The sequence below is a fragment of the Heterodontus francisci genome, chromosome 37, assembly GCF_036365525.1.
Source record: "Heterodontus francisci isolate sHetFra1 chromosome 37, sHetFra1.hap1, whole genome shotgun sequence".
NCBI lineage: Eukaryota > Metazoa > Chordata > Chondrichthyes > Heterodontiformes > Heterodontidae > Heterodontus > Heterodontus francisci.
In genome coordinates, this window is record NC_090407.1 from 37091884 (window position 1) to 37116307 (window position 24424).

At 44.3% G+C, this 24424-nt stretch overlaps 1 protein-coding gene across 6 annotated transcripts in view; it reads right to left on the bottom strand.

Moving 5' to 3' along the window:
• nphp4 (nephronophthisis 4) overlaps positions 1 to 24424 on the bottom strand; it is a 532906-nt gene that overhangs the window by 125364 nt on the left and 383118 nt on the right. For all 6 annotated transcript variants that reach the window (XM_068017516.1, XM_068017513.1, XM_068017512.1 and 3 more), the window contains one exon: positions 667 to 845. In XM_068017516.1, coding sequence (XP_067873617.1) covers positions 667 to 845 — 179 coding nt within the window. The remainder of the gene's footprint in view (positions 1 to 666; positions 846 to 24424) is intronic.

A 24424-nucleotide genomic window follows, 5' to 3' on the forward strand; every position in this document is an offset into this window, starting at 1 on the left:
TGGATAGGTACGCTACCTACTTGCCATTCTCTGCAGAAAACATTGTATCGTAACTATGTACTTATCTTTTCTTGGCACTGCATGTGGTGATGTAACCAATGTTGGTAACTTAGGCCAACTATGTGGACCAATTTCCATCAGTCCTTGGATCTCTTGGTTTGGGTGGGACTTGTTGCACAATAAAACAGTCCTATAGCAAAATCTACCCTTGGTCCAATTGCTAAATCAAATTGGTATCTTATTGAGACAAATTAAGCTGTCATCCATCTCATAATGGACCAGAAGTTGATATTTCTTGTAGTCAACAGTGGTATCAATAATAATCTCTTTTCAATTAATGAAGGCATATTCTGCTAGATAAGTGAGTTCAATTTACAAAGTAAATTAAGCAATTTATAAGCAATTCAATTATCAAGGCATCTGGATTAATTCCTGTTAACCAGGTGGTGAGTGTGGTACTGGCTACCATAGGGAGGAGTTAAGGCCAATAGCATAGATAGACTTGAGGGGAAACCAGATAAGCACATGAGGAAGAAAGGAACAGAAGGATATGTTGATAGGGTTAGAGAAGGAAGGTGGGAGAAGCTTCATGTGAAGCACAAACACACCATTCACCTGTTGGCCAAATGGCCTGCTTCTACACTGGAAATATGTCGTAATACTTACCTATATTACCAGTGCCATTTTTGTTTAGTGGCACAAGGATGAAAGGTGTAGACTTTGAAGTTCCCTTTTCTGAGTTGCGCAACTTCACAAGCTGCAGCTGTTGTGTTGTTACTGGTGGAAAGCGATAAAACTGAAAGGTGAAGTAGACTGATCCTGGCTGATTGCTACCCTCAGGTACTCTGGAAAAAAAAATCAAAGGAGAAGGAACTTACTGACGATGCAGTATCTTTACGAAAGCAGTGATCTCTTGCACACATCAGATGGCCAGCCTCCATTCATTTTGCACCTTGGTGGCTAATGAGGCAGTTGCTAACTGTTCAGTGTAAACCTAAGCTATAGTGAGTTAAGTTATAAAAGACGTTGACGGAAAGAGCAACCTCATATGATTGTGAATTTCCACTTCAAAATATTTAAAGATGTAGGCACATACACTCTCTAATGGGTATAGCACGACGCAATGCCACTAATTTCTACAACTTTTTTTATTCATTCATGGATGTCTGTATCACTGACAAGGCCAGTATTGAGCACACTTTGTTGATTTTAAGTATCACAATTTTGCATGAAACATCCCAGAGGCAGGAAAAATGCATAATTCTGGGTGAATCTGAGCAGTAACAAGTCATTTGCCCTGGCCATGGTGTCTGTTGGAAATTTTTACAACATTTTCCCTTGGGAACACCCATTTCCCCAGGTGAAAAAAGTCATGAAAAAGTGGACGGAGACCTGTTGCACCAGGTCGCCATCCCTTTCATGTTACCTCTGAGATTTCTATGGCTTCTCGAGGGAGTAGGCCTGGATTAGGAGCAAGCCTATTTGAGACACTAATGAGATGGGACAGGGCATTCCCAGCTTCACATTTATTTTCCTGGCTGTAACTCCTGCCAAAACCTGGTCCTGAACCCGTACCAACTGGAGGATTTGCGATGGCTCTCCAGGTAGCAGGGGCAGGCTGAAGACAGGAAGATAAGCACGCATCATTCTTTTTAGGACTGCACCTCCCCTCAAGATTTTTGCAAGCAATTGAAACCTTCCAACTATCGATCTCCATTGCGGTTCTTAAGGTCACTTAAAAACAACTGATGTTACATTTTGTGGTCTTTTGTCCTAGAAGTTGTGACCAGCAGGCACCATACTCTCCCCAGCTACGCACCAGTATCAACTCTTTCTGGGACATACATGCCTACAAAATGTCTCAACTCAAATTTGTGGTAAAATTTCACATGACGGAATCTATATATAACAATAAATAAACAGGATATCTCCTTTAGATTTGAGGTACACTATACATATAAAACAAGAAAAGAAATCAAAAAAACTCTCAACCAACAAAGTTTCAATACCCGTTAAATCTGATTAAATAAACATGTTCCAGGAATCAACTGTTTGAAGGTGACTGAGCAGAGACAACTTCTAAAACTGACAAAATATCGAATATCAAAAAACCTTTTGTTCAACAACTACTACTCATGTGGCAACAGAATCCTGAATTAATGAGTAAGAAGAAAAACAGTGCAATGGATTTTAGAATTTGAACCTTTCCTTGAAATTTTAATAAGCATCACTGTGGATAGCTGAGTAATTCAGAATTCAAAACTGTGACAGCTACCCAAAGGTAAAGTGTTGAAATCTTTTCCATGCTTTATTGAGCAGCATAATATATTCTGCATGCTTTGAAACACAGCTCAGACACCACAAAGCCAATATGCAAGACTAAAACAATTATTATGACAATGTGCAGCCAAGGAAAATAACACTTAGACAAGTGAAGGCCACCTGAAGGGTTGAGGAGGGATGCTGAAAATGCAGTTATCTTCAACAGACTGTGATGTTGGTGAGCTGCCCAGTGATATGTGGGGTGTGAATTAAGACATTGGTGGGGTTGCATCGGTCGCCCGTTATACGCCTCGCTCATTGACTGCAACAGAACTAAATATCCAGTGTGTCGTTTAACGAGCAGCAAAAGCAATTCCACCTGTCTTGCATTCCCACCCAAGTCCAATTTCACTCCTACTAAATGTTTCTAGCTCTCGGGTCATTGCTTTCCTCAGGCGTTATGTATGTTCGTCAACAGCAACCTGACAGACTTCCTCCTAATATGCTTCAGGCAGAGCCATAAACAAAGCAGTCGCTATCTTGAGGATGGCACCTCTCTTAGCAGAATTTGTTTTTTAAGCTACCTAAAACAGTACACAGGAGAAGATCTATAAGCAATGAATAAAAATATTCTGATGAAAGGACATCGCAGTCCCACTCCCGTCCTCGGGGGAAAACAGTCGCAGGCCCCGATTTTCACAGGGACGGCCTGTTAATTGGCTGGAGAGGGATGTTGGGCAGCCAATTAGTGGCTGAGGGGCTGAGAATGGAGGTGGGACTGAAAGAGCATGGGCCCAATTTAAATAGACCACAGCAACCATTACTGTGGCTGTGGTTTCATTCATTCAACAGCTGTATTACTCATGCTGCAGGAAAGGCAGAGGGGTGGAACGCAGGAGAGGGCTGCTCTCGCTGTGGAGATGCTGAACTGGAGGACCTGCCAGCACTGATATATGTAGCTTCTTATGACAATGAGCCATTGGCATAGGCCATAGAGGCCATCAGTGCCTTATCTCCCTCTCTTTTATCCTTGCAGGAGGAAAGGGCTCATAATGTCCATTAAAGGATGCAGACTGGAGCTGGGGTTCCCATCCTACATTTCATCACCACCATGGAAGAGACAGCCATGGAGATCACCAGGTGGCTGACCACGAGCAAGTTGGGAAAGGCAAGATGGGCATCCCTGGTGCAGAGGGTGAATAGAAACAGTGATGCAGAAATTACAAGGGTGCAGTGCATTCCAGTCCATCCAACAACATGACAAAGACTCAGCTGTATTGGGACGCTTCAGCACTGCAGAGGCTTCTGCTCTCCAAGGCTAGTTATCATGATTTCCTTTTTGTGTCTCCCACAGGATCAACCAGAGGCAGAAGGACAGATTCGTATGTTTGCAACAGGCCAAGTACTGCCGGAAGAAACTTTAGAGCACCTTACAAGCGTACGCTCCGCCAGCCCAGATACAGTCACCTCAGTGGGTCCTCGCGTGCGCATTGATAGGGTGGCACTCGGTGATGAGCACGTCATGAGTGAGCAGGAGGAGGCAGAGGTAGCTTGGGCAGTCCCCCTCGGAGGATGGAGGACAGACACAGCCCTGCTCAGCTGGGCACAGAAGCAGGGTTGCGCGAGTTGCAAGAAATGAGGGCCTACTTAGATCAGCAGCAGCAGACGTGTACCCACATTTCAGAGTTTCCTGAGGCAGTGCAGGATGATCGGCTGAGAAAAGAGGAATCCATTCAGCTCATGTGTGCCACCATGGCTCAAGGCTTTGAATGCAAGAGCTGCTCCATTGAGAGAGTTGACAACCTCATGGAGGGCCATATGTGGCAGCACTTGGAGTGCATGCAGGAAGTGTGCACTGAAGTTTACAGAACGCATGCCACACTATGTATCCTTGACAGTCAGTGGCACTGATGGTGCAGAGATACTTACAGCGGATGCCAGTTGTACCCCAGAAGATGCACTCCCCTCCGGCCATCCAGAGCGCTAGTCAAGGGCCGAGACTGTCACCAAGGATGATGAGAGTACCACCCCTCATGGGGCACCATCATCATCATCGATCTCCTTGGCTCCTCTGACTGAGGGACTATCTGTGTAATAGGGTCCAGTGACGGAGGCTGCCTCTGCAATGACACTGATGCCTCTGCTGACACCTCCACAATGAGGACAAACACCACATCCATCTCAGCCGCAAGCAGAGCCAAGTAAGCAGGCTGACTCACCTCAACCGATACCACAAGGGGAGCACCACTATGAAAGCAGAGGCCACTGTGTCAGGCAGAGCACTCAGTGGGTCACTGGGGGTTTTTTTCCGCCTGTAACTGTGCACTTTTCCTATTTTTCGACATGTAAATATTGACACAGGATGACAAACATGTGAGCTTCCATTCTTTAATGGACGGAGAAGAGGAATAAAGTGGTGAAGGGGAGCAAGGGCCTTTGAATAGTGACAGTGAAACCTCTGGATATATCTGCATCCTTCATTGGTGGTAAGAGTGGATCTATTCCATGCTGGTCTTCAATGGAAATGCTCTCATAGGCAGCTCAAAGTGAGTTCCAAAGCATACCATCCTTCTGGGTTAGAAGCGCAAAGCTGAAACGTGCCTGGATCAGAGGATCCCTGGCGTTGACAGCATCCTGCAGAGACCTTCGAGTCCCACACCTACCTGGCCACCTTCCTGTGCAGCCTTGGCACCTCTGTGTTCTGCATTTTCTATCTCCTGCTTCTCCTCTTCCTCCACCAAGCTGTGTGGTTCCAGAGTCTCGATCACTTCATGGTCCACATCTCTCTGCAGGGTCATGTTATGGAGAGCCTTCATTTGTGCACTTGCTTTCCTGGCTCCTTCATCTTCTAACAGTTCAGACTGCCCCAGCTCTTCATTCCATTCCCCAAACTACATGGTTGGATTCTAGGGGACAACTGTTATCCAATGAACAGGTGGTTACTTACCCATTTACAAGACCTGGAGACAAAGCCACAGAGGCGCTACAACCTACATATAGACTGGGTAAACCAAATAAGCACTAGTGCTGTGGAGTATGAATTCCTGGAATGTATACAAAATGGTTTTCTAGAACAGTATGTTGAGGAATCAAATGGAGAACAGGCTATTTTAGATCTAGTGTTGTGCAGTGAGAAAGGGCTAATTAATAATATCATTGTAAAGAAGCCTCTCGGAACAAGTGACCATAATATGATAGAATTTTACATTAAGTCTGAAAGTGATGTAGTTCAATCCAAAACTAGGGTCTTAAATCTAAATAAAGGAAACTATGAAGGCATGAAGGGCAAGTTGGCTGGGGCAGATTGAGAAGCTACATTAAAAGGTATGACAGTAGACAGGCAATGGCTGGCATTTAAAGAATTAATGCATGGTAAAACAAATATACATTCTTTTGAGTCACAAAAACCGAACAGGAAAGGTAATCCAACAATAGCTAACAAGAGAAGTTAAAGATTGCATTAGATCAAAGGAAGAGACTTATCAAGTTGCCAAAAAAAGTAATAAGCCTGAGGATTGGGAGCATTTCAGAATGGCTGCGTTTGCTGACAACACAACCACTAGGTGGTGCAGTTTTAGCAATGTGGAAATGCAGCCTCATCCACCGAAAGGTAACTGTCTGCGATGTCTCAGGCAGCTGCCAGTAATGAAGATGACGCTGTTCAAATTTGCAACAAAAAACAAATTAAACTCAGACTTCTTCAACAGCTGTGATTGCCACCTCCATCCCACACCAACACTATCCCTCTCCCTAAAATAAAAGCAAAATACTGCAGATGCTGGAAATCTGAAATAAAAACAAGAAATGCTGGAACCACTCAGCAGGTCTGGCAGCATCTGTGGAAAGAGAAGCAGAGTTAACGTTTCGGGTCAGTGACCGTTCCAAAGAAGGGTCACTGACCCGAAATGTTAACTCTGCTTCTCTTTCCACAGATGCTGCCTGACCTGCTGAGTGGTTCCAGCATTTCTTGTTTTTATTACTATCCCTCTCCCTCCTGCCATCGCGCTTCTCTCCCGCGCTCGTCTGCTCACCACTGCCTCCCCTCGGCTGTCTCGCCGCAGCCTTCCCTCAGCCACTTGCTCCCACCCTCACCTCTTCCCCACCTCGGCTGCTCGCTCTTCGCCTTGCAACTTCGGTCACTTGCTCTTGCTGCGCTCTCCATAACATGGAGCCATTTGCAAGATACCACGAAGGTCCGCAGCTGATCCTTCGAAGGAGCCAGAGGCAAAAACGTTCAAGGCCACAGTGACTTTGACAGCTACTGGCAGGTTGTGGCAAGCAGTGCTGTGAGGTGTGAAGTCTTCCACAACAAGGGTACAAATCTCTGTGACCATCTGCTTCGAGAGTCGCAAATTCCTACTGCACTGGTTCTTTAACAACTCAAGGTAGTTATGTCTTTGGCAGTACAGCCTATGCTGAGGGTATGGCCTCCAATGTCTTCCTGCCCCTCATCCCTCTCCACTGCCCTCCTGGTGCCCAGATGATGTTGCTCCTCATCGCCACTAGACCTGAAATCTGAGAGTCATGCTCCCATTGCCAACTGCTGCCTTCCTTGCACGCAAGTGGTCTCCCAATAGTTTCTGGAAGACCTGCCCACTCCTATTATGTCCCCAGGAGAGTGACAACCCTCACCCCCAGCACTGCCCGGGCGTGTACAGAATACTCTCCCTGCAGATTTTGCATATTCGATGACACCTGTGTGCAAATGACTGAGTGCCCCTCTCAGTTGCTCTCCCTTTTATACACCCACCTAATTTCCTGGGGCGGCTGTGACTGGCTCCCTGCTGTGTAGCCACCTCTATGCAACTGGTCTGTCCCAGACCCAGTGTGCTGCTCATGCGCCCACACTAAAATCTCAGCATGGCCTTCTATGAGCTCTTTAAATATCTTAATTGGACTCATTTGGGAATCAGGCAGGTTCTCAGGGCCAGCCTCCCCCTGCCCTGATGAAATTCGTTGGCAGTGGGTACCAGAAAAAGAAACCGGCAAGGCAGCCAGCACCACTATTTTCATCAGCCACCCACCTGTTTCTGCTCCCAGTGGGGCCTTTACTCAGCCCATTAACTCTGCTTCTCTCGCCACAGATGCTGCCAGATCTGCTGAGTATTTCCAGCATTTTCTTTTTTTATTTTAGATTCTAACATCCACAGTATTTTGCTTTTGGGAAAAAAAAATTCCATTCTGTCCACAATTCCCAGATACTTTCACACATTAATGCTCACTAGGGCTTATATGACAGCCTGCTCTCTAACATTAAAAAAATTCCTGGCATGAAGCCATTGATTAGTAAAGCAATGGGCATGCATTTTAGGTATGTCTGTTTTGTGCGCTGCTTTTCTCTGATGAGACAGCGCTGCTGAACGAGTAGTATCACATATATACTGACGTGTCCACCCCAAGATGTTAACCTTTTCAGTTGCTAACAGTTGTTGCATAGTTGCAGCATTTACAGTTTTGTTTCTCATCTCCAAAGTATAATTCAGGTGCTGCCAGCGTGTGCTGCTCTCAGTATCTACAGGATAATTGCAGCAAAACAGACTTGTTATACATTGAACATGACCTCTGTTCCTTTTTTGCAGAGTACTCCAAAGTTAAAATAAGAATGAAAAAAATGCATTTATGTAACTCCTATAATGACTTCAGGACATCCCAAAGTGCTTCACAACAAATGTAGCACTTTTGAAGTGTAGTCACAGTTATAATGTAGGGAAGCGCAGCAGGCAATTATTTGCGCACAGCAAGGTGCCACAAACAGCAATGAAATTAATGACCAAATAATCTGCTTTTGGTGGTGTTGGATGGCGGTAAGTGCTTCCCAGAAAACGAGGAAAACTCCCCTGCTGTTTGTAAAATAGTGCCAAGGAACCTTTCACGTCCCCGAGAGGACAGACAGGGTCTTGGATTAATCTCTCAAGAAAGACAACCCTCAGGACAGTCCAGCACACCCTCGGTAAGCATTAAAGTGTCAACCTAGATTGTGTGCTCAAGTCTTATGACTTTCTGACTCAGAGGTGAGAATGCCAACACTGAACCAAGGCAGGCAGAGTGAAATATAACAAACATTTACTGTTAGATTATTGCAATCTAATATTACATAGTTGCAAGGTAACAATTTTTTTTTCAAAGCTCTTTAATACTGTTCAATGAAGTCCAGAAAAGATTTCAATAAATGAAGAAACCGGTGTTTAAGATGATTTATGGCTCATTTAAGTGCTCCGACTTTAGATGTTCATTACTGTGCTGAATTATTGATCAATTTGTCTGCTAAGTACCACTGAATAACAAGCAAACAGATCTTTGTGGGAGAATACATTATCATCAATTCAACAGAGACAGCTATATTAATTACTGACACAAATTGCACCTTATCAATTCCTTCTAGACAGGAGAGGGCTTTTTTGTTTAAAATTGTGCATTCATAAAATGTTAAGAAAGTAATACTACTTCCTGGGGGATGCTCACTGATTGAATTTAACGTTCTGGTATCTCTCCTCTGCTGTTTTGTCCTGATATTTTAGAGTTGGGGCTCAAGGTTGAGGAAGTAGTTCCTCAATGTTGAATGAAACCATGTGAGCTTTGGTCTGTATCTGAGAGAAGTCTACAAGTCTTGTACCATGTATGTAATTGGTTGGGCACAACTAAAAGTCTCGCTTTCAATTTTTAGCTAAGTAGACAATCCAGAGCTGCCTCTAAAAATTGACCATTGTTCTCATTATTTTTGCTGCAGTGTCTACAGCACTGCACACTGACTGATACAGAAGCCTCAATGGTTTCATCAACAGTGTCTCTATTTGAAAGCTTCTTACCATTTCTCATGGCAGACTTAAAAATGAAACTTCAATAGTTGACTGGGTGAGTGCATTGTCTGCCCTTTCTCTTATTTCCCTGCATGCTACTCTCCAATTGCAGGTTTACTGGGGACCTCCACACAGGCATCTCCCACTCATCAAATAGGTGCTGGGAGGTACATGAGCCAACCACAGTGACACACCCTTCAATGTTCCCTCCGTTCCTGTGGAGAAATAACAAAGATCCACGACTAATCGAGATGAGATCAGGAACTAAAACAAGGCTGAGAATCCCTCTGGTCACAATTAATTTCTTTATTCATCCATGGGATGTGAGTGCCGCTGGCAAGGCCAGCATTTATTGACCATCCCTAAATGCCCTTGAGAAGGTTTTGGTGAGTCACCTTCTTGAACTGCTGCAATCAGTGTAGTGTAGTGCTGATAGGAAGGGAGTTCCAGGTTTTTCAACCAGCGACAGCAAAGGAATGATGATATAGTTCCGAGTCAGGATTGTTTGTGTCTTGGAGGGAGCTTCCAGGTGGTGGTGTTTCCGTGCATCTGCTGCCCTTGTTCTTCTAGGCAGCAGAGGTCACAGGTTTGAAAAGTGCTGTTGAAGAAGCCTTGGTGAGTGGCTGCACTGCATCTTGCAGTTGGTACAGACACAGTGCGAAGGAACCCTTCCATAATGAAGGGTTATAAGGTTAAAAAGAGTTATTTTCCCACGAACTAGGGATTAAAAAATTAAGGCAGGGTTCATCTTCCTAAGGCATGCGCCTCTGTGTTGAAGGGCTTGCCTCATCTTAAAACATAGAAGCAGCTTCTAATAAGAAGGATTCACTCCCTCATGTCACAAAACTCACCACACAGTAAAACATTGGTAACATAGTGTCATGATCACGGAAGGAACAGTGATGAAATATGAAATGAACTGGAGGAATTATGAAATAAAAGTCAACTGTTGAACTGAACTACAAGAAAATGGACACATTTGTGCTAGAGGCAAGATGGAGTAGAGGTCAGGTGACCCCTCTTGAACTGTCAATAAACAGGTTTGTCCGTTGAAGATGAAACCAATTATCCACGTCTGAATTAGCTTTAAGGAAAGCACACTGAAACAGAAAACAATCCATTCAATGCTAACAACTCCTATCTGCAGGAATAGACCTAAAAAATACGTTTGCAGTCAGACTGACTCCGATGCCAAAGCCAAAATAATAGGTGTGAAATAACACCTATTTATCAAAATGGACCACATTCAGACACCATCATGTAAGAATGGTTCCCATATTCTGGAACATTGTATGAATCACCCCAGAGGAGAGCGCATTAGTAACCTGATCGAAACCCCAACCTGACAAGTTTCTACCTTAAAAGGTATCTCTCTGGAGAAGCAGAGCAATAACAGCCAGAGAACTGAGAGCAGGCCTTTTCCAACTAGAACAGCTGTGAGACAGTTCCAGCTAAGCAGGAACCCTGCCGATAACATATTTTAATTACAGCAGCAGAGAAATTGCAAGGTGACATTGGAACTCCCCATCTGCGAAAATGAACCAGGATTTCCACCATCGACTTTGGATTGAGGCTTAACCATAATGAGCCTGCGACACTACATCCTTTTCAAGACAACAAAAATTCAGGTCTGCACCCCTGAAAGATTTCCTCCTGACAAGCTTCTAAAGAACACCGAACTCTTTTAAAACAGTAAGACTCTAATTGCATGCTACCCTCTACTCTCTGTCTTATCTTTTGTGTGTGTGTGTGCACACGAATGCATGAGTGGGTGACGTTGAGAACATTTTTCGGTTATTATGTAAAAAATATATTTTTTTTTACCTACAAGAAAACCTACCGTTTGTCTATTTATTTGACGCTTAAAACATTCAGGGACTAAAACACTATTTTTAAAATACTATTTGCGGTCAATTGAGAGACGAAAAGTGGAAGGCACCCACACCACTTCCCACCTGTCCATAACTATAGTTTTACAAATGGTCACATAAGCTACCACAGTGCAATAGTTGATAATATGGTTTTATGCAGACAGCCCTAAACCACAGTCAACTGAATTTTTGACAAAATTGACCTACTCAAAAAACTGAATTGTAATCCTGAAACACAGTTAGGTTAATCAAAAATTGACCACCTTGAGAGACCCACAGCTTGCTGCGAGCTTAGCCTTTCTTAGGAATTAAGAAGGTGGATCTTAACTAGAAATTAACAGTTATACAGCCTTATTTGGGAAATAAATGGGGACGAGCCTATTTGCAAAAGAGGTAACACCCCCATATGTAAAAATAATCAGTTATGCAACTTAGAAACAGTATAAATAGTGACGTCACAATCAACAGAGAGAGCAGAGAAACAGAGAGCCGCTGGGGTGAATATACAGGTAAGCTTTTAATTTAATTTAAATCAAACATTGCATCAAACATCACATCAAGCAGGTAGGTGATTGGTTTGGGAAGAAACTACCAGTTTGGTGAGTATCTGGTAATTGATTAAGGTCCATTCTAATCCTGACATTTAAGATAGTAAAGGAACTAGTGGTGAGCTTAATAAAATATATTAAAAAAGGAAAATAAAATAAATAGTTGAATAAAATAATTAAGTAGTTAATTTAAACACATGAAGGATGGCAGGACAGGTGATGTGTTACGGCTGCAGCATGCGGGAGCTCCTGGATGCCAGTGTGATCCAGGACAAACACGTGTTTGCGGTTTGAAGACCTTTGGCTCAGAGTCATTGAACTGGAGTCTGAGCTGCAGACACTGCGACACATCAGGGAGGGGGAAGGTTAGTTGGAAATTTTGTACCAGGAGACGGTCACACCCCTTAGGATAGGGTCTTCGGATTTGGTCAGTGGTCAGGGACAGGAGAGTGTGGCTGCAGCTGAGGCAGGTAAGGGGACCCAGAGGGCAGGAGTGCAGGAGCCTCAGCCTTTGCGATTGTCCAACAGGTTTGAAGTTTTTTCAGCTTGTTTGGATGAGAGTGGGGTCTGCAGGGTGGATGAGCAACCTGACCATGACACCATGGTACAGGATGCCATTCAAGTGGAGGGAGAAAAAGGAATGTAGTGGTAGTAGGGGACAGTATAGTTAGGGGGATTGACACTGTTCTCTGCAGCAAACAGCGAGAGTCCAGACGACAGTGTTGCCTGCCCAGTGCCAGGGTTCGGGACATCTGCTCAGGGCTGGAGAGGAACTGACAGTGGGAGGGGGAGGATCCAGTCGTCGTGGTCCATGTAGGTACAGGACAAGGAAAGGGGTTCTGCATAGTCAGTATGAGGAACTAGACGCCACATTAAGAAGTAGAACCTCAAAGGTAATAATCTCTGGATTATTACTTGAGCCACATGCAAATTGGCATAGGGCAAATAAGATTAGAGAAATTAATGCGTGGCTCAAAGAATGGTGTGGTAGAAGTGGGATACGGTGCGTGAGGCACTGGCACCAGAACTGGAGAAACTGGTGGCTGCATCGTCGGGACAGTCTACACCCGAACCGTGCTGGGGCTGGTGTTCTAGCAAGCTGCATAACTAGGGAAGTAGCGAGGGTTTTAAACTGAATAGTGAGGGCAAGGGATTAAATTTGGGAAAATATGATAAATCAAGGAGTAGAAACAAGGCAAGAGAGAAAGGTATTAATATGGGAAATGATAGACTGTGATAGGAAGGGACGGAGCGTACAAATCTAAGAGTAAATCAACAGATAAGGATAGAGGTTACAAAAATAATAAAAGGACAAAACTAAAGGCACGTAGCATTCGAAACAAAACAGATGAACTGAGTGCGCAAATAGAAATAAATAAGTACGATCTGATAGCCATTACAGAGACATGGCTGCAGGACAACATATATTGGGACCTGAATATTGAAGGGTACATGGCATTTAGGAAGGACAGGAAGCTAGGAAAAGGTGGAGGGATAGCTCTGTTAATTAATGATGGTATTAGCGTAATAGAGAGGGATGACCTAAATTCAGGAGACCAGGATGTAGAAACAATTTGGATCGCGATGAGAAATCATAAAGGCAAGTCACTTGTGGGAGTGGCGTACAGGCCACCGAACATTGAACACACTGTAGGATGGGGTATAAAGGAAGAAATAATGGCAGCTTGTCAGAAAGGTACAGCAATAATTATGGGGGATTTTAACCTACGTATAGACTGGAAAAATCAGATGGGCAGAGGTAGCCTAGATGAGAGTACTTAGAATGTTTTCGGGATAATTTCTTGGAACAATACGTTCTGGAGCCAACCAGACAGCAGGCTATACTAGACCTGGTATTGTGCAACGAGATAGGATTAATTAATGACCTCATAGCTAAGGCAGTCCGAGGTAGCAGCAATCATAATATGATTGAATTTTACATTCAGTTTGAGGGAGAGAAGACTGGGTCCAAGACTACTATTTTAAACTTAAATAAGGGCAATTATGAGGGCATGAAAGCAGAGCTAGCTAAAGTGAACTGGCAAATCAGGTTAAGAGATAGGTCAAAAGAGATGCAGTGGCAGACATTTAAGGGGATATTTCAGAACACACAGAATAGATACATTTCAACGAGAAAGTAAAATTCCAAGGGTGAGATCCGCCAGCCATAGTTAACTAAAACAGTTAAATATAGTATCAAACATTAAAAAAAAAGCCTATAATTGCGCAAAGATGGGAGGCAGTTCAGAAGATTGGGCAGAATATAAAACACAGCAAAGAATGACTAAAATATTGATTAGGAAGGTAAAGTTAGAGTATGAGAATAAGCTATCTAGAAATATAGAGACAAATAGGAAGAGTTTCCATAGATATTTAAAAAAGAAAAGAGTTAACAAAGTGTGCGTTGGTCCTATAGAAAGTGAAACTGGGGAATTAATAATGGATAATAAGGAGATAGCAGATGAATTGAACAGTTATTTTGCATCGGTCTTCACTATTGAGGATACAAGTAACATCCCAGTATTAGCGGCAAGTCAGGAAATGGGAAGGAGGGAGGAACTCAAGAAAATTACAATCACCAGGGAAGTGGTACTGAAAAAATTGTTGGAGCTGCGGGCTGACAAGTCCCCAGGTCCTGATGGACTTCATCCTAAGGTGTTAAAAGTAGCAGCTAGCGAGATAGCTGATGCATTAGTTTTAATTTTCCAAAATTCCCTAGATTGGAAAATAGCAAATGTAACTCCTTTATTCAAAAAGGGAGGGAGATGGAAAGCAGGAAACTACAGGCCAATTAGCTTAACATCTGTCTTAGGGAAAATGTTAGAAGCTATTATTAAAGAAGTTATAGCAGGGCATTTAGAAAAATTCAAGGTAATCAGGCAGAGTCAACATGGTTTTGTGAAAGGGAAATCATGTTTAACTAATTTATTGGAGTTCTTTGAGGGAGTTACATGTGCTGTGGATGAAGGGGAACCGGTGGATGTGTTGTACTTAGATTTCCAGAAGGCATTTGATAAGCTGCCACATCAATGGTTATTGCAGAAAATAAAAGCTCATGGTGTAGGGGGTAACATATGGGCATGGATAGAAGCTTGACTAGCTAACAGGAAACAGAGTAGGCATAAATGGGTCATTTATTGGTTGGCAAGATGCAACATGTGGTGTGCCACAGGGATCTGTGCTGGGGCCTCAACTTTTCACAATTTATATAAATGACTTAGATGAAGGGACCGAAGGTATTGTTGCTAAATTTGCTGACGCCACAAAGATAGGTAGGAAAGTAACTTGTGAAGAGGAAATAAGGGGGCTACCAGGGGATATAGATAGGTTAAGTGAGTGGGCAAAGACCTGGCAAATGGAGTATAATGTGTGAAAGTGGGAAATTGTCCACTTTGGCAGGAAGAATTAAAAAGCATATTATCTAAATGGCAAGAGATTGCAGAGCTCTGAGATGCAGAGGGATTTGGGTGTCCTAGTGCAAAAGATTAGTATGCAGGTACAGCATGTAATTAGGAAAGCTAATAGAATGTGATCGTTTATCGTGAGGGGAATTCAATAGAAAAGCAGGGAGGTTATGCTTCAGCTATACAGGGCATTGGTGAGACCACATCTGGAGTATTGTGTACAGTACTCATCTCCTTATTTATGGAAGGATGTAAATACATTGGAGGCAGTACAGAGAAGGTTTACTTGAGTAACACCTGGAATGGGCGCGCTGTCTTACGAGGTAAGATTGGACAGGCTAGGCTTGTACCCGCTGGAATTTAGAAGAGTAAGATGTGATTAGACTGAAACATATAAGATCCTGAGGGATCTTGACAGGGTGGATGTGGAAAGGATGTTTCCCCTTGTGGGAAAATCTAGAACTAGGGGTTCGCTGTTTAAAAATAAGGGGTTGCACATTTAAGTCAGAGATGAGGAGAAATTTTTTCTCTCAGAGGGTCGTGAGACTTTGGAATTCTCTTTCTTAAAAGGCGTTGGAAGCAGAGTCTTTGAATATTTTTAAGGCACAGGTAGGTAGATTTTTGATAAGCAAGGGGGTGGAAGGTTATATGGGGTAGGTGGAAATGTGTAGTAATCAGTTCAGTCATGAACTTACTGAATGGCAGATCAGGCTCGAAGGGCCAAGTGGCCTACTCCTGCTCCTAATTCGTATATTCCTAAATATCATTCAGTAGATTTTTAGATTCATTGGACTCGCTGCAACATGTCTCACGGTAAATGTATTGGGATGAGGCGACGATAGAGCTCCCCTTAACTGGAACAGAGGTATCGCACTAAACTCTGTAGCCTTCTACTTGGGGAATAAAGGTAAAAGTTACCTTAGCAATTGACAGATACCTTAAATATTTTACTGTAACAACATTTAGATTTAAAAATTGTATTCTCTACTAGAAATACCATTATACTTTCTTTTCCGAGAACTATTAACGTTGTGATTGACTGTCTCACCAATTGTGAATTGCATGTTTGGTTTTTCTAATAAACTTTTATATAATTGAGGAATTATATAGTCTCACATAGCCTTCTGTATCCTAACTTGTGAACACGTCTCCGTACACTCTCTGGTGGAGAGGTATATTACTGAGGAGAGATTCCCAGACCCTTATAATATCTGGGTTATTATCTTCTTCTTTGGCCTCCTTGTCTCGAGAGACAATGGGTAAGCGCCTAGAGGTCGTTAGCGGTTTGTGGAGCAGCGCTTGGAGTGGCTATAGAGGCCAATTCTAGAATGACAGACCCTTCCACAGGTGCTGCAGATAACATTGGTTGTCAGGGCTGTTACACAGTTGGCTCTCTCCTTACACTTCTGACTCTTTTCCTGCCAACTGCTGAGTCTCTTCGACTCGCCTCTCTTTAGCCCCGCCTTTATAACAGTCTGCCAGCTCTGGCGATCGCTGGCAACTGACTCCCACGACTTGTGGTCAATGTCGCAGGACTTCATGTCGCATTTGCAGACGTCTTTAAAGCGGAGACATGGACGGCCGGTGGGTCTGATACTGGTGACGAGCTCACTGTACAATGCGTCCCTGGGGATCCTGCCACCTTCCATGCGGCTCACATGGCCAAGCCATCTCAAGCGCCACTGGCTCAGTAGGGCATATATGCTGGGGATGTTGACTGTCTAGAGGACTTCTGCGTTGGAGATATGGTCCTGCCACCTGATGCCAAGGATTCTCCGGAAACAACGAAGATGGAATGCGTTGAGATGTCGCTCTTGGCTGACATATGTTGTCCATGCCTCACTGCCATAGAGCAAGGTGCTGAGGACACAGGCTTGAAACACTCGGACTTTTGTGTTCCGTGTTGGTGCGCCATTTTCCCTCTTGGCCAGTCTGGACATAGCAGCAGACGCCTTTCCCATGCGCTTGTTGATTTCTGCATCGAGAGACAGGTTACTGGTGATAGTTGAGCCTCGGTAGGTGAACTCTTGAACCACTTCCAGAGCGTGGTCGCCGATATTAATGGATGGAGCATTTCTGACGTCCTGTCCCATGATGTTCGTTTTCTTGAGGCTGATGGTTAGGCCAAATTTGTTGCAGGCAGCCGCAATCCTGTCAATGAGTCTCTGCAGACACTCTTCTGTGTGGAACGTTCCCAGATGAGGACTTTCCATACTTTAGTCTTCGCTCTAAGACGGGCAAGGTTGAACAACCTGCTGTCTGATCTTGTGTGGAGGAAAATTTCTTCTTCTGAAGACTTAAACACATGTGAGAACAGCAGTGAGAAGAAGATCCCAAACAGTGTAGATGCAAGAATACTGCCCCGTTTCACGCCACTCAGGATAAGAAAGGGGTCTGATGAGGCACCACTATGCTGAATTGTGCCTTTCATATTGTCATGGAATGAGCTGATGATACTTAATAGCTTTGGTGGACATCCAATCTTTGCTAGTAGTCTGAAGAGACCACGTCTGCTGACAAGGTCAAAGACTTTGGTAGGATCTATGAAGGCAACGTAGAGGGGCATCCGTTGTTCGTGGCATTTCTCCTGTAGCTGGTGAAGGGAGAACAGCATGTCAATGGTGGATCTCTCTGCTCGAAAGCTGCACTGTGCCTCAGGGTAGACATGCTCAGTAAGCTTCTGGAGTCTGTTTACAACAACTTGAGCGAAGACTTTCCCCACTATGCTGAGCAGGGAGATTCCACAGTAGTTGTTGCAGTCACCACGGTCACCCTTGTTCTTATAGAGGGTGATGATATTTGCATCGCACATGTCCTGTGGTACTGCTCCCTCATCCCAGCACATGCAAAGCAGTTCATGGAGTGCTGAGAGTATAGCAGGCTTGGCACTCTTGATTATTTCAGGGGTAATGCCGTCCTTTCCAGGGGCTTTTCCACTGGCTACAGAATCAATCGCATTACTGAGTTCCGATTTTGTTGGCTGTACGTCCAGCTCATCCATGACTGGCAGAGGCTGGGCTGCATTGAGGGCGGTATCAGCGACATCATTTTCCCTGGAGTACAGTTCTAGGTAGTGCTGCACCCAGCGGTCCATTTGCTTGCGTTGGTCAGTGATCGTGTTCCCTGATTTAGATTTGAGGGGGGCGATCTTCTTGATGGTTGGCCCAAAAGCTCTGTTAATGCCATCATACATTCCTCTGATATTTCCGGTGTCGCAGGCCAACTGACTACGACTGCATAGGTGTTGCCAGTAGTCATTTGCACAGCGCCTGGCTGTTCTTTGCGTGGTGTTTCTGGTAGCTTTAAGTGCTAAGGATGTTCTTGTAGATTTCTTGTAGTTCAACAGTGCAGTGTGCTTAGCGGCTATGACTGGTTCCATCTCTTCAGCGTGAGATTGAAACCAGTCTGCATTCTGCTTCTTACGTTTGCCAAAGGTGGTCATTGCTGAATCATAGATGGCGTCTCTGCATCCCCTGCAGGAATGTTTTGAAGGGCTTTTTCAAGTGAATTGAGAAACTTTTGTGACAGCTGTGGGCAAGAAATTCTGTTAGTGTTAACGCGTGGGCGGCCCTTCTGCTTATTTGGTTTGAGTCTAACTTTGCTGCACACCAGGGAGTTGTCGGTGTCACAGTCCACACTGTGGAAGCTGCATGTGGTTTGGACATTGTTCATAGAGGCTCGCCTTGTGACGATGAGGTCCAGCTGGTTCCAACGACGTGATCTTGGGTGTCTCCATAAAACCTGCTGACAGGGTTTATTTTGAAAGAACCCCGAGTTGGTGATGCAGAGGTTGTGGTAGGTATACAACTCCAGCAGTGTCTGTCCATTCTCATTCATCTTTCCAATGCCATAGCGCCCAAGGCAGGAGGGCCATGAGTCATGATCGGCTCCAACCCTGGCGTTAAAGTCCCCCAGCAGGAACAAATGTTCGGTATTAGGAATGCTACTAATGATATTATGGAGTTCCTCGTAGAGCTTGTCTTTAACTTCAGGTGGGGAGCAGAGTGTTGGAGCAGAGATGCTGAGTCAGTGTACTGGACCAGAGGCGGTGAGCAGTGAGATGGACAGTATGTGTTCCGAGCCATTTGTAGGTGGCTCTATCATGCTGAGCAAAGAGTTTCTGATGGCGAAGCCCACTCCATGCTGTCTTGGTTCTTCTGGATCCCTACCCTGCCAGTAGAAGGTGCAGTCTTGCTCTCTTAGTGATCTGCTCACAGGGAGGTGTGTCTCCTGAAGTGCTGCAATGTCCACATTGAGTCCACTGAGCTCGTTGTTAATGATGGTGGTCTTCCGAGAGTCGTTGATTTGTGTAAGCTCTTCCAACAGGCCAGTACACATAGCTCTGACGTTCCAGCTTGCGAAACAAAGGGCTGGTACCTTCTTTCCTTTTTTTGTCGTGCTGTTTGGTGCGGTATTACAGTTCACTTGTCAGGCAATGACTCTCAGCTCCAAGTACCCATTGAAGCAGGTGGACTGTAGCGGGACAGAGCTTTTCTGACCGGGTGCTGCCCGGTTTGACGTGGGCAGTAGCTGTCCAGTGAGATGCAATGACCTCTCCCACCGACAAAGGCAACCCGTGGCGCCCAATCTCTACGCCAATTGAGCTGGACTTAAAACCCGTAACTGCTGCCCTCCATGTTGTTTTGGTCGCTGCGAGGAGACTATGGAGTGACCTTTCCATGGCGCACGCCTAGGCGAAATGTATGGAGGTTGTAAGTTGCCCAAGCGTCAAAATCCCCCTCTCGGCCTTCCTGGTGGGGTCCAAAGGGGTGCAGAGCATGACGTTTGACACCAGATTGACTGCAGGAACTGCTAGAAACATGCCGACCGCCTTAGGGGTTCCGTTCCATATGTTCTGTTCGGGATCACTGCCTTAGCCTTAGTCTCTCCTGAGACACACACAAGGCAGTGGGGTTGTTAGCTTGTCTGCCTGAGCATAGGCCCTAACAAGTAAACTGTGCAATTTGATGGAGGGAGAGGTTGTGCGAGGGGGGAGGGGGTGCGGGGGGTTGCGAGGGGGAGGGGGAGGGAAAAGAGGGTGCGAGAGGTTGGGGAAAGGGGGTGCAGTTGGGGGGGAAGGGGGTGTGAGGGGGGTGGGGGTGTGAGGGGGGTGGGAGGAAGGGGGTGTGAGGGGGGTGGGGGGTAGGGGATGCGAGGGGGGGGAAGAGATGGGGGGGGAAGGAGGTGAGTGGGCGGTTATTATAATCTGGCTGAAACTTGTTAAAAAGGCTATCTGGAGGATGGTAATATTCTCAGCGGTTCCTTTCCTTTAGACTCATTCAAGTGTTTTTAGTAATTCCTCTCCTCTGTTGGCAATCATGGTGGTGAACCCACATCATATCACTCCATAGCCCACTATGTTAGTCCAGCTCTACTTTATTTAAAGTTAAAAATCATTCATGCTGTGCATCATCTTTCCACTCTGTTTCTCTAGCCTCCATGAGGTTTTAAGGTCAGCTACAGTGACAAATGCAACAGTGAACCTAATTTGGTTGCTTATCAGTTGTGATAATACATTCCTGCAGTTGTATTAGCGAATCCTGTCAGAAGGTGCTTTATGGCTTAAATTGAAGGTCCACTGCTCCTCAGTTTCAGGTCTCCTTCATGTATCATCGATCTGGCCTTGAAGAAACACTCCAAATTGAGTCATTTGTGCCACTTGCCCCTATAAGAATATTAAATTGAAATATCTCAAGGTGTATCTCACAATTGCTGCTGTTTGGCTTCTTAGCTCCATGCTGGCTCAATTTATTTTCTCCAACGTCCTGAACTGTAAGTTTTGAATGTGTTATTCTCTGCTTTAAACAGCAGGCTACTTGACAATCAAAACTGGTATACCGGTGTATGTTTGATCTCTGCTAAGAAACCACTTTGAGTGTATGTCCAGCAGAGAGCTATAGTTTGGCATTCACTGTAACAAGACCTTCCCCAGCTCCTGTGGTTACCATCTCAATATGTTCTCAGCCATGAAAAATTTTACTAGGCCCAAGGAGGCATTTCTTTTTGGTTTGCTGGAGATTATTAAAATATACTTACCAATATCCTGAGTTCCAATCTGCAATTCTAAATCACTATAAAATAACATGTTTTCTTTCAACAAAAACATGACCATTTGAAGAGTATTTTGGTAATGAAGGGTTGAAAAGCCCATTTAACACTATAAGATTCAGCAGCTCCTGATGTTTTCATCACAGAACATTTGCTCAGGATTGTTGTGCAGCTATCGGCTGTCAATAAAATGTTAGACCACTAGAAATTATGACCACGACATTGTTACTAATCAGCAAAGGACACAATAGTGCAACAGCATGCAACTGCATGTTAAAAGCAATAATTATTTAACAAAATACTACAGCAAGTGAGAAGACAGGAATGAAAAACAGCCATCCGGGGCATCTTGCTGCTCTTTCAGCATAGGTTCATGTTCACGGCTAACAAAGAAAATTTACATCTACTTCTTCCACTATTTAGTCACATTAGGTAAGCATTTATTTCTCTTTTGAAGGCTGCAACATTAACATCCAGTGTGTTAAATCATAGTCTGTTGCATAAGTTGATACTCTAAATATGTAGGAACTCCTTGAACCTTGCTGTTTCATACAGTCTCCTGGCTTAGTGCAAAGCCTGGTTTAGGAGTTAGCTGATGCTTAAAGGTACCGGTACATTTTACAATGAGAAACTAAGGTAAAGGGACAAAGTCCATAGGCAGGACACAAAAACAAAATTTGAGTTAGGTCACCAGGCAAATAAATTAAATTTTGGTGATTTTTAAGTTAAGGTTTCGATAAGCAGACATGTACATGTGGCAGATGAAATTTAATGCAGAGAAGTGTGAAATCATACATTCTGGCAGGAAGAACGAGAAAAGGCAAATATAAACTAAAGGGTACAATTCTAAACGGGATGCAGGAACAGAGAGAGGGTACATGTGCATAAATTGTTGAAGGTGGAAGGGCAAGTTGAGAAAGTGGTTAAAAAGGCATATGGGACCCTGGCCTTTATAAACAGGAACACAAGAGTACAAAAACAAGGAAGTCATGAAGAACTTTGATAAAACACTGTTTCAACCTCAACTGGAGTAGCGTGTTCAATTGTGGGCACTGCATTTTAGGAAGGATGTGAAGGCTTTAGAGAGAATTCAGAAAAGATTTACAAGAATGGTTCCAGGGATGAGGGACATCAGTTAGGTGGATAGATTGGAAAAGCTGGAGTTGTTCTCCTGAGAGAAGAGAAGGTTGAGAAGAGATTTGATAGAGATGTTCAAATTCATGAGAGGTCTAATCAGAGCAGATAGAGAGAAATTGTTACCAATGGCGGAAGGGTCGAGAACCAGAGGACACCAATTTAAGGTGATTGGCAAAAGAACCAAAAAAGCAACAAAAGGAAAATCTTTTTTATGCAACGAGTGGTTAAGATCGGGAATGCACTGCCTGAGAGTGTGGTGGAGGTAGATTCAATTGTGGCTTTCAAAAGGGAATTGGATAAGCACCTGAAGAGAAAAAATTTGCAGGGCTAGGGGACAAGGTGGGTGAGTGGGATTAGCTAAATTGTTCTTGCAGAAAGCCAGCATGGACTCGATGAGCCAAATGCCTCCTTCTGTGCAGGAACAATTCTATGGTTCTATGATTCTCTCTATCTGATCACCAACATCTATCTTGAGACAAATATTAGGGACAATGGTCAGCACCTTTACAATCGCCATGCTTGGATCTTCTGGAGTGATTGAAACAGCTAAAGTCCACCAGTTTCTTTACAATGACTTCAGCCACGTGCACACCCAAACCAGAACATAATAACTAGGAGCAGGAGCAGGAGTAGGCAATTCAGCCCCTCGAGACTGCTCGCCATTCAATACGATCATGGCTAATCTCATCTCAGCCTCAACTCCACTTTCCTGCCCGTTCTCCATAACCCTTCAACCCATTACTAATTAAAAATCTGTCTATCTCCTTAAATTTACTCAATGTCGCGGCATCCACCGCACTCTGGGGTAGTGAATTCCACAGACTCACAACTCTTTGAGAGAAGTAATTTCTCCTCATCTCAGTTTTAAGATAGGGGTAGCAGATTTTAAACAATGACCTCTCCTTCTAGATTGCCTCACAAGAGGAAACACCCTCTCTACGTCTACTTTGTCAATCCCCTTAATCATCTCATATACCTCAATTAGATCTCCTCTCATTCTTCTAAACTCCAGAGAGTAAAGGCCTAAATTGCTCAAGCTCTCTTCATAAGACAAACCCCTCATTTCTGGAATCAATCTAGTGAACCTCCTCTGAACTGCCTCCAATGCAACTACATCCCTCCTCAAGTAAGGGGACAAAAACTGTACGCAATACTCCTGGTGCGGTCTCACTAATGCCTTGTCCAGTTGCAGCAACACTTCCCTACTTTTATACTCTATTCCTTTAGCAATAAATGCAAAATTCCATTTGCCTTCCTTATTACCTGCTGTACCTGCATATTAGTTTTCTGAGATTCATGCACGAGGACACCCAGATCCCTCTGCACTGAAGCACTCTGAAGTTTCTCTCCATTTAGATAATAATTTGCCTTTCTATTCTTACGACCAAAATGGATAACCTCACACTTACCAACGTTAAAACTCCATCTGCCAAATTTTGACCCATTCACCTAACCTGTCCATATCCATTTGTAAATTTCTTATTTCTTTATTGCAACTTCCTATCCAACCTATTTTAGTGACATTTACAAATTTGGCTATCATACCTTCCATCCCTGCATCCAAGTCATTAATATAGATTGTAAATAGTTGGGGCCCGAGGACTGAACCCTGTGGCACCCCATTAGTTACATCTTGCCAACCAGAAAAAGACCCATTTATCCTGCAAAGTGATTCCTGACAACGCTGGCCGCCACTGACGTCATCAGGCTGCGCCACGGTATGCACATGCGCAGACGGTCTCCTGCTTTGTGTGCATGCGCTGCGTTCCGGCTTGCCAGGACTGGTCTGCGCATGCACCGATGATGTCATCGCGTGACGTGTGCATCTTCGGGCAACGCGCCTGGTCAGCCTCTGCGCATGCACTTTATGCAACGCCAACGGGTATTCACGCATGCGTCAAGCTTCAGCGCGAGTTTCTGAAAGTGGAAGGAGGAAAGGTTTTGTCGGGTATTTTCTCGCAATTATTTAGTCGTTTTGAAGATTTCAGTCAGCTTCATTTTTATCAGAAAGAGGAGATTGCTCTGAAAACATTTCCATTGTCTGGGCCACTGCATGTGCCCCAGTCCCTGTTGTAAGTTGCTCTGAAAACATTTCCATTGTCTGGGGCACTGCATTTGCTCCAGTCCACTGCACTGCACTAAAATTCTTTCCATTGTCTGGGGCTGTGTGCAGGCAGTACATGTGCTCCAGTCCCTGTTGTAAATTGCTCTGTTCCTGCACCCATCAGAGCAGTGCACATGGACACACAGCCACCTGTTTCTCCATCCGCCCTTGAAACAACCATGCAGAGCCTTGTGAGACTGTGCAATTGCCAGCTGCTGCCTGTCAAGCAGAGAGGGCGTCCAAAGCCGTCAAG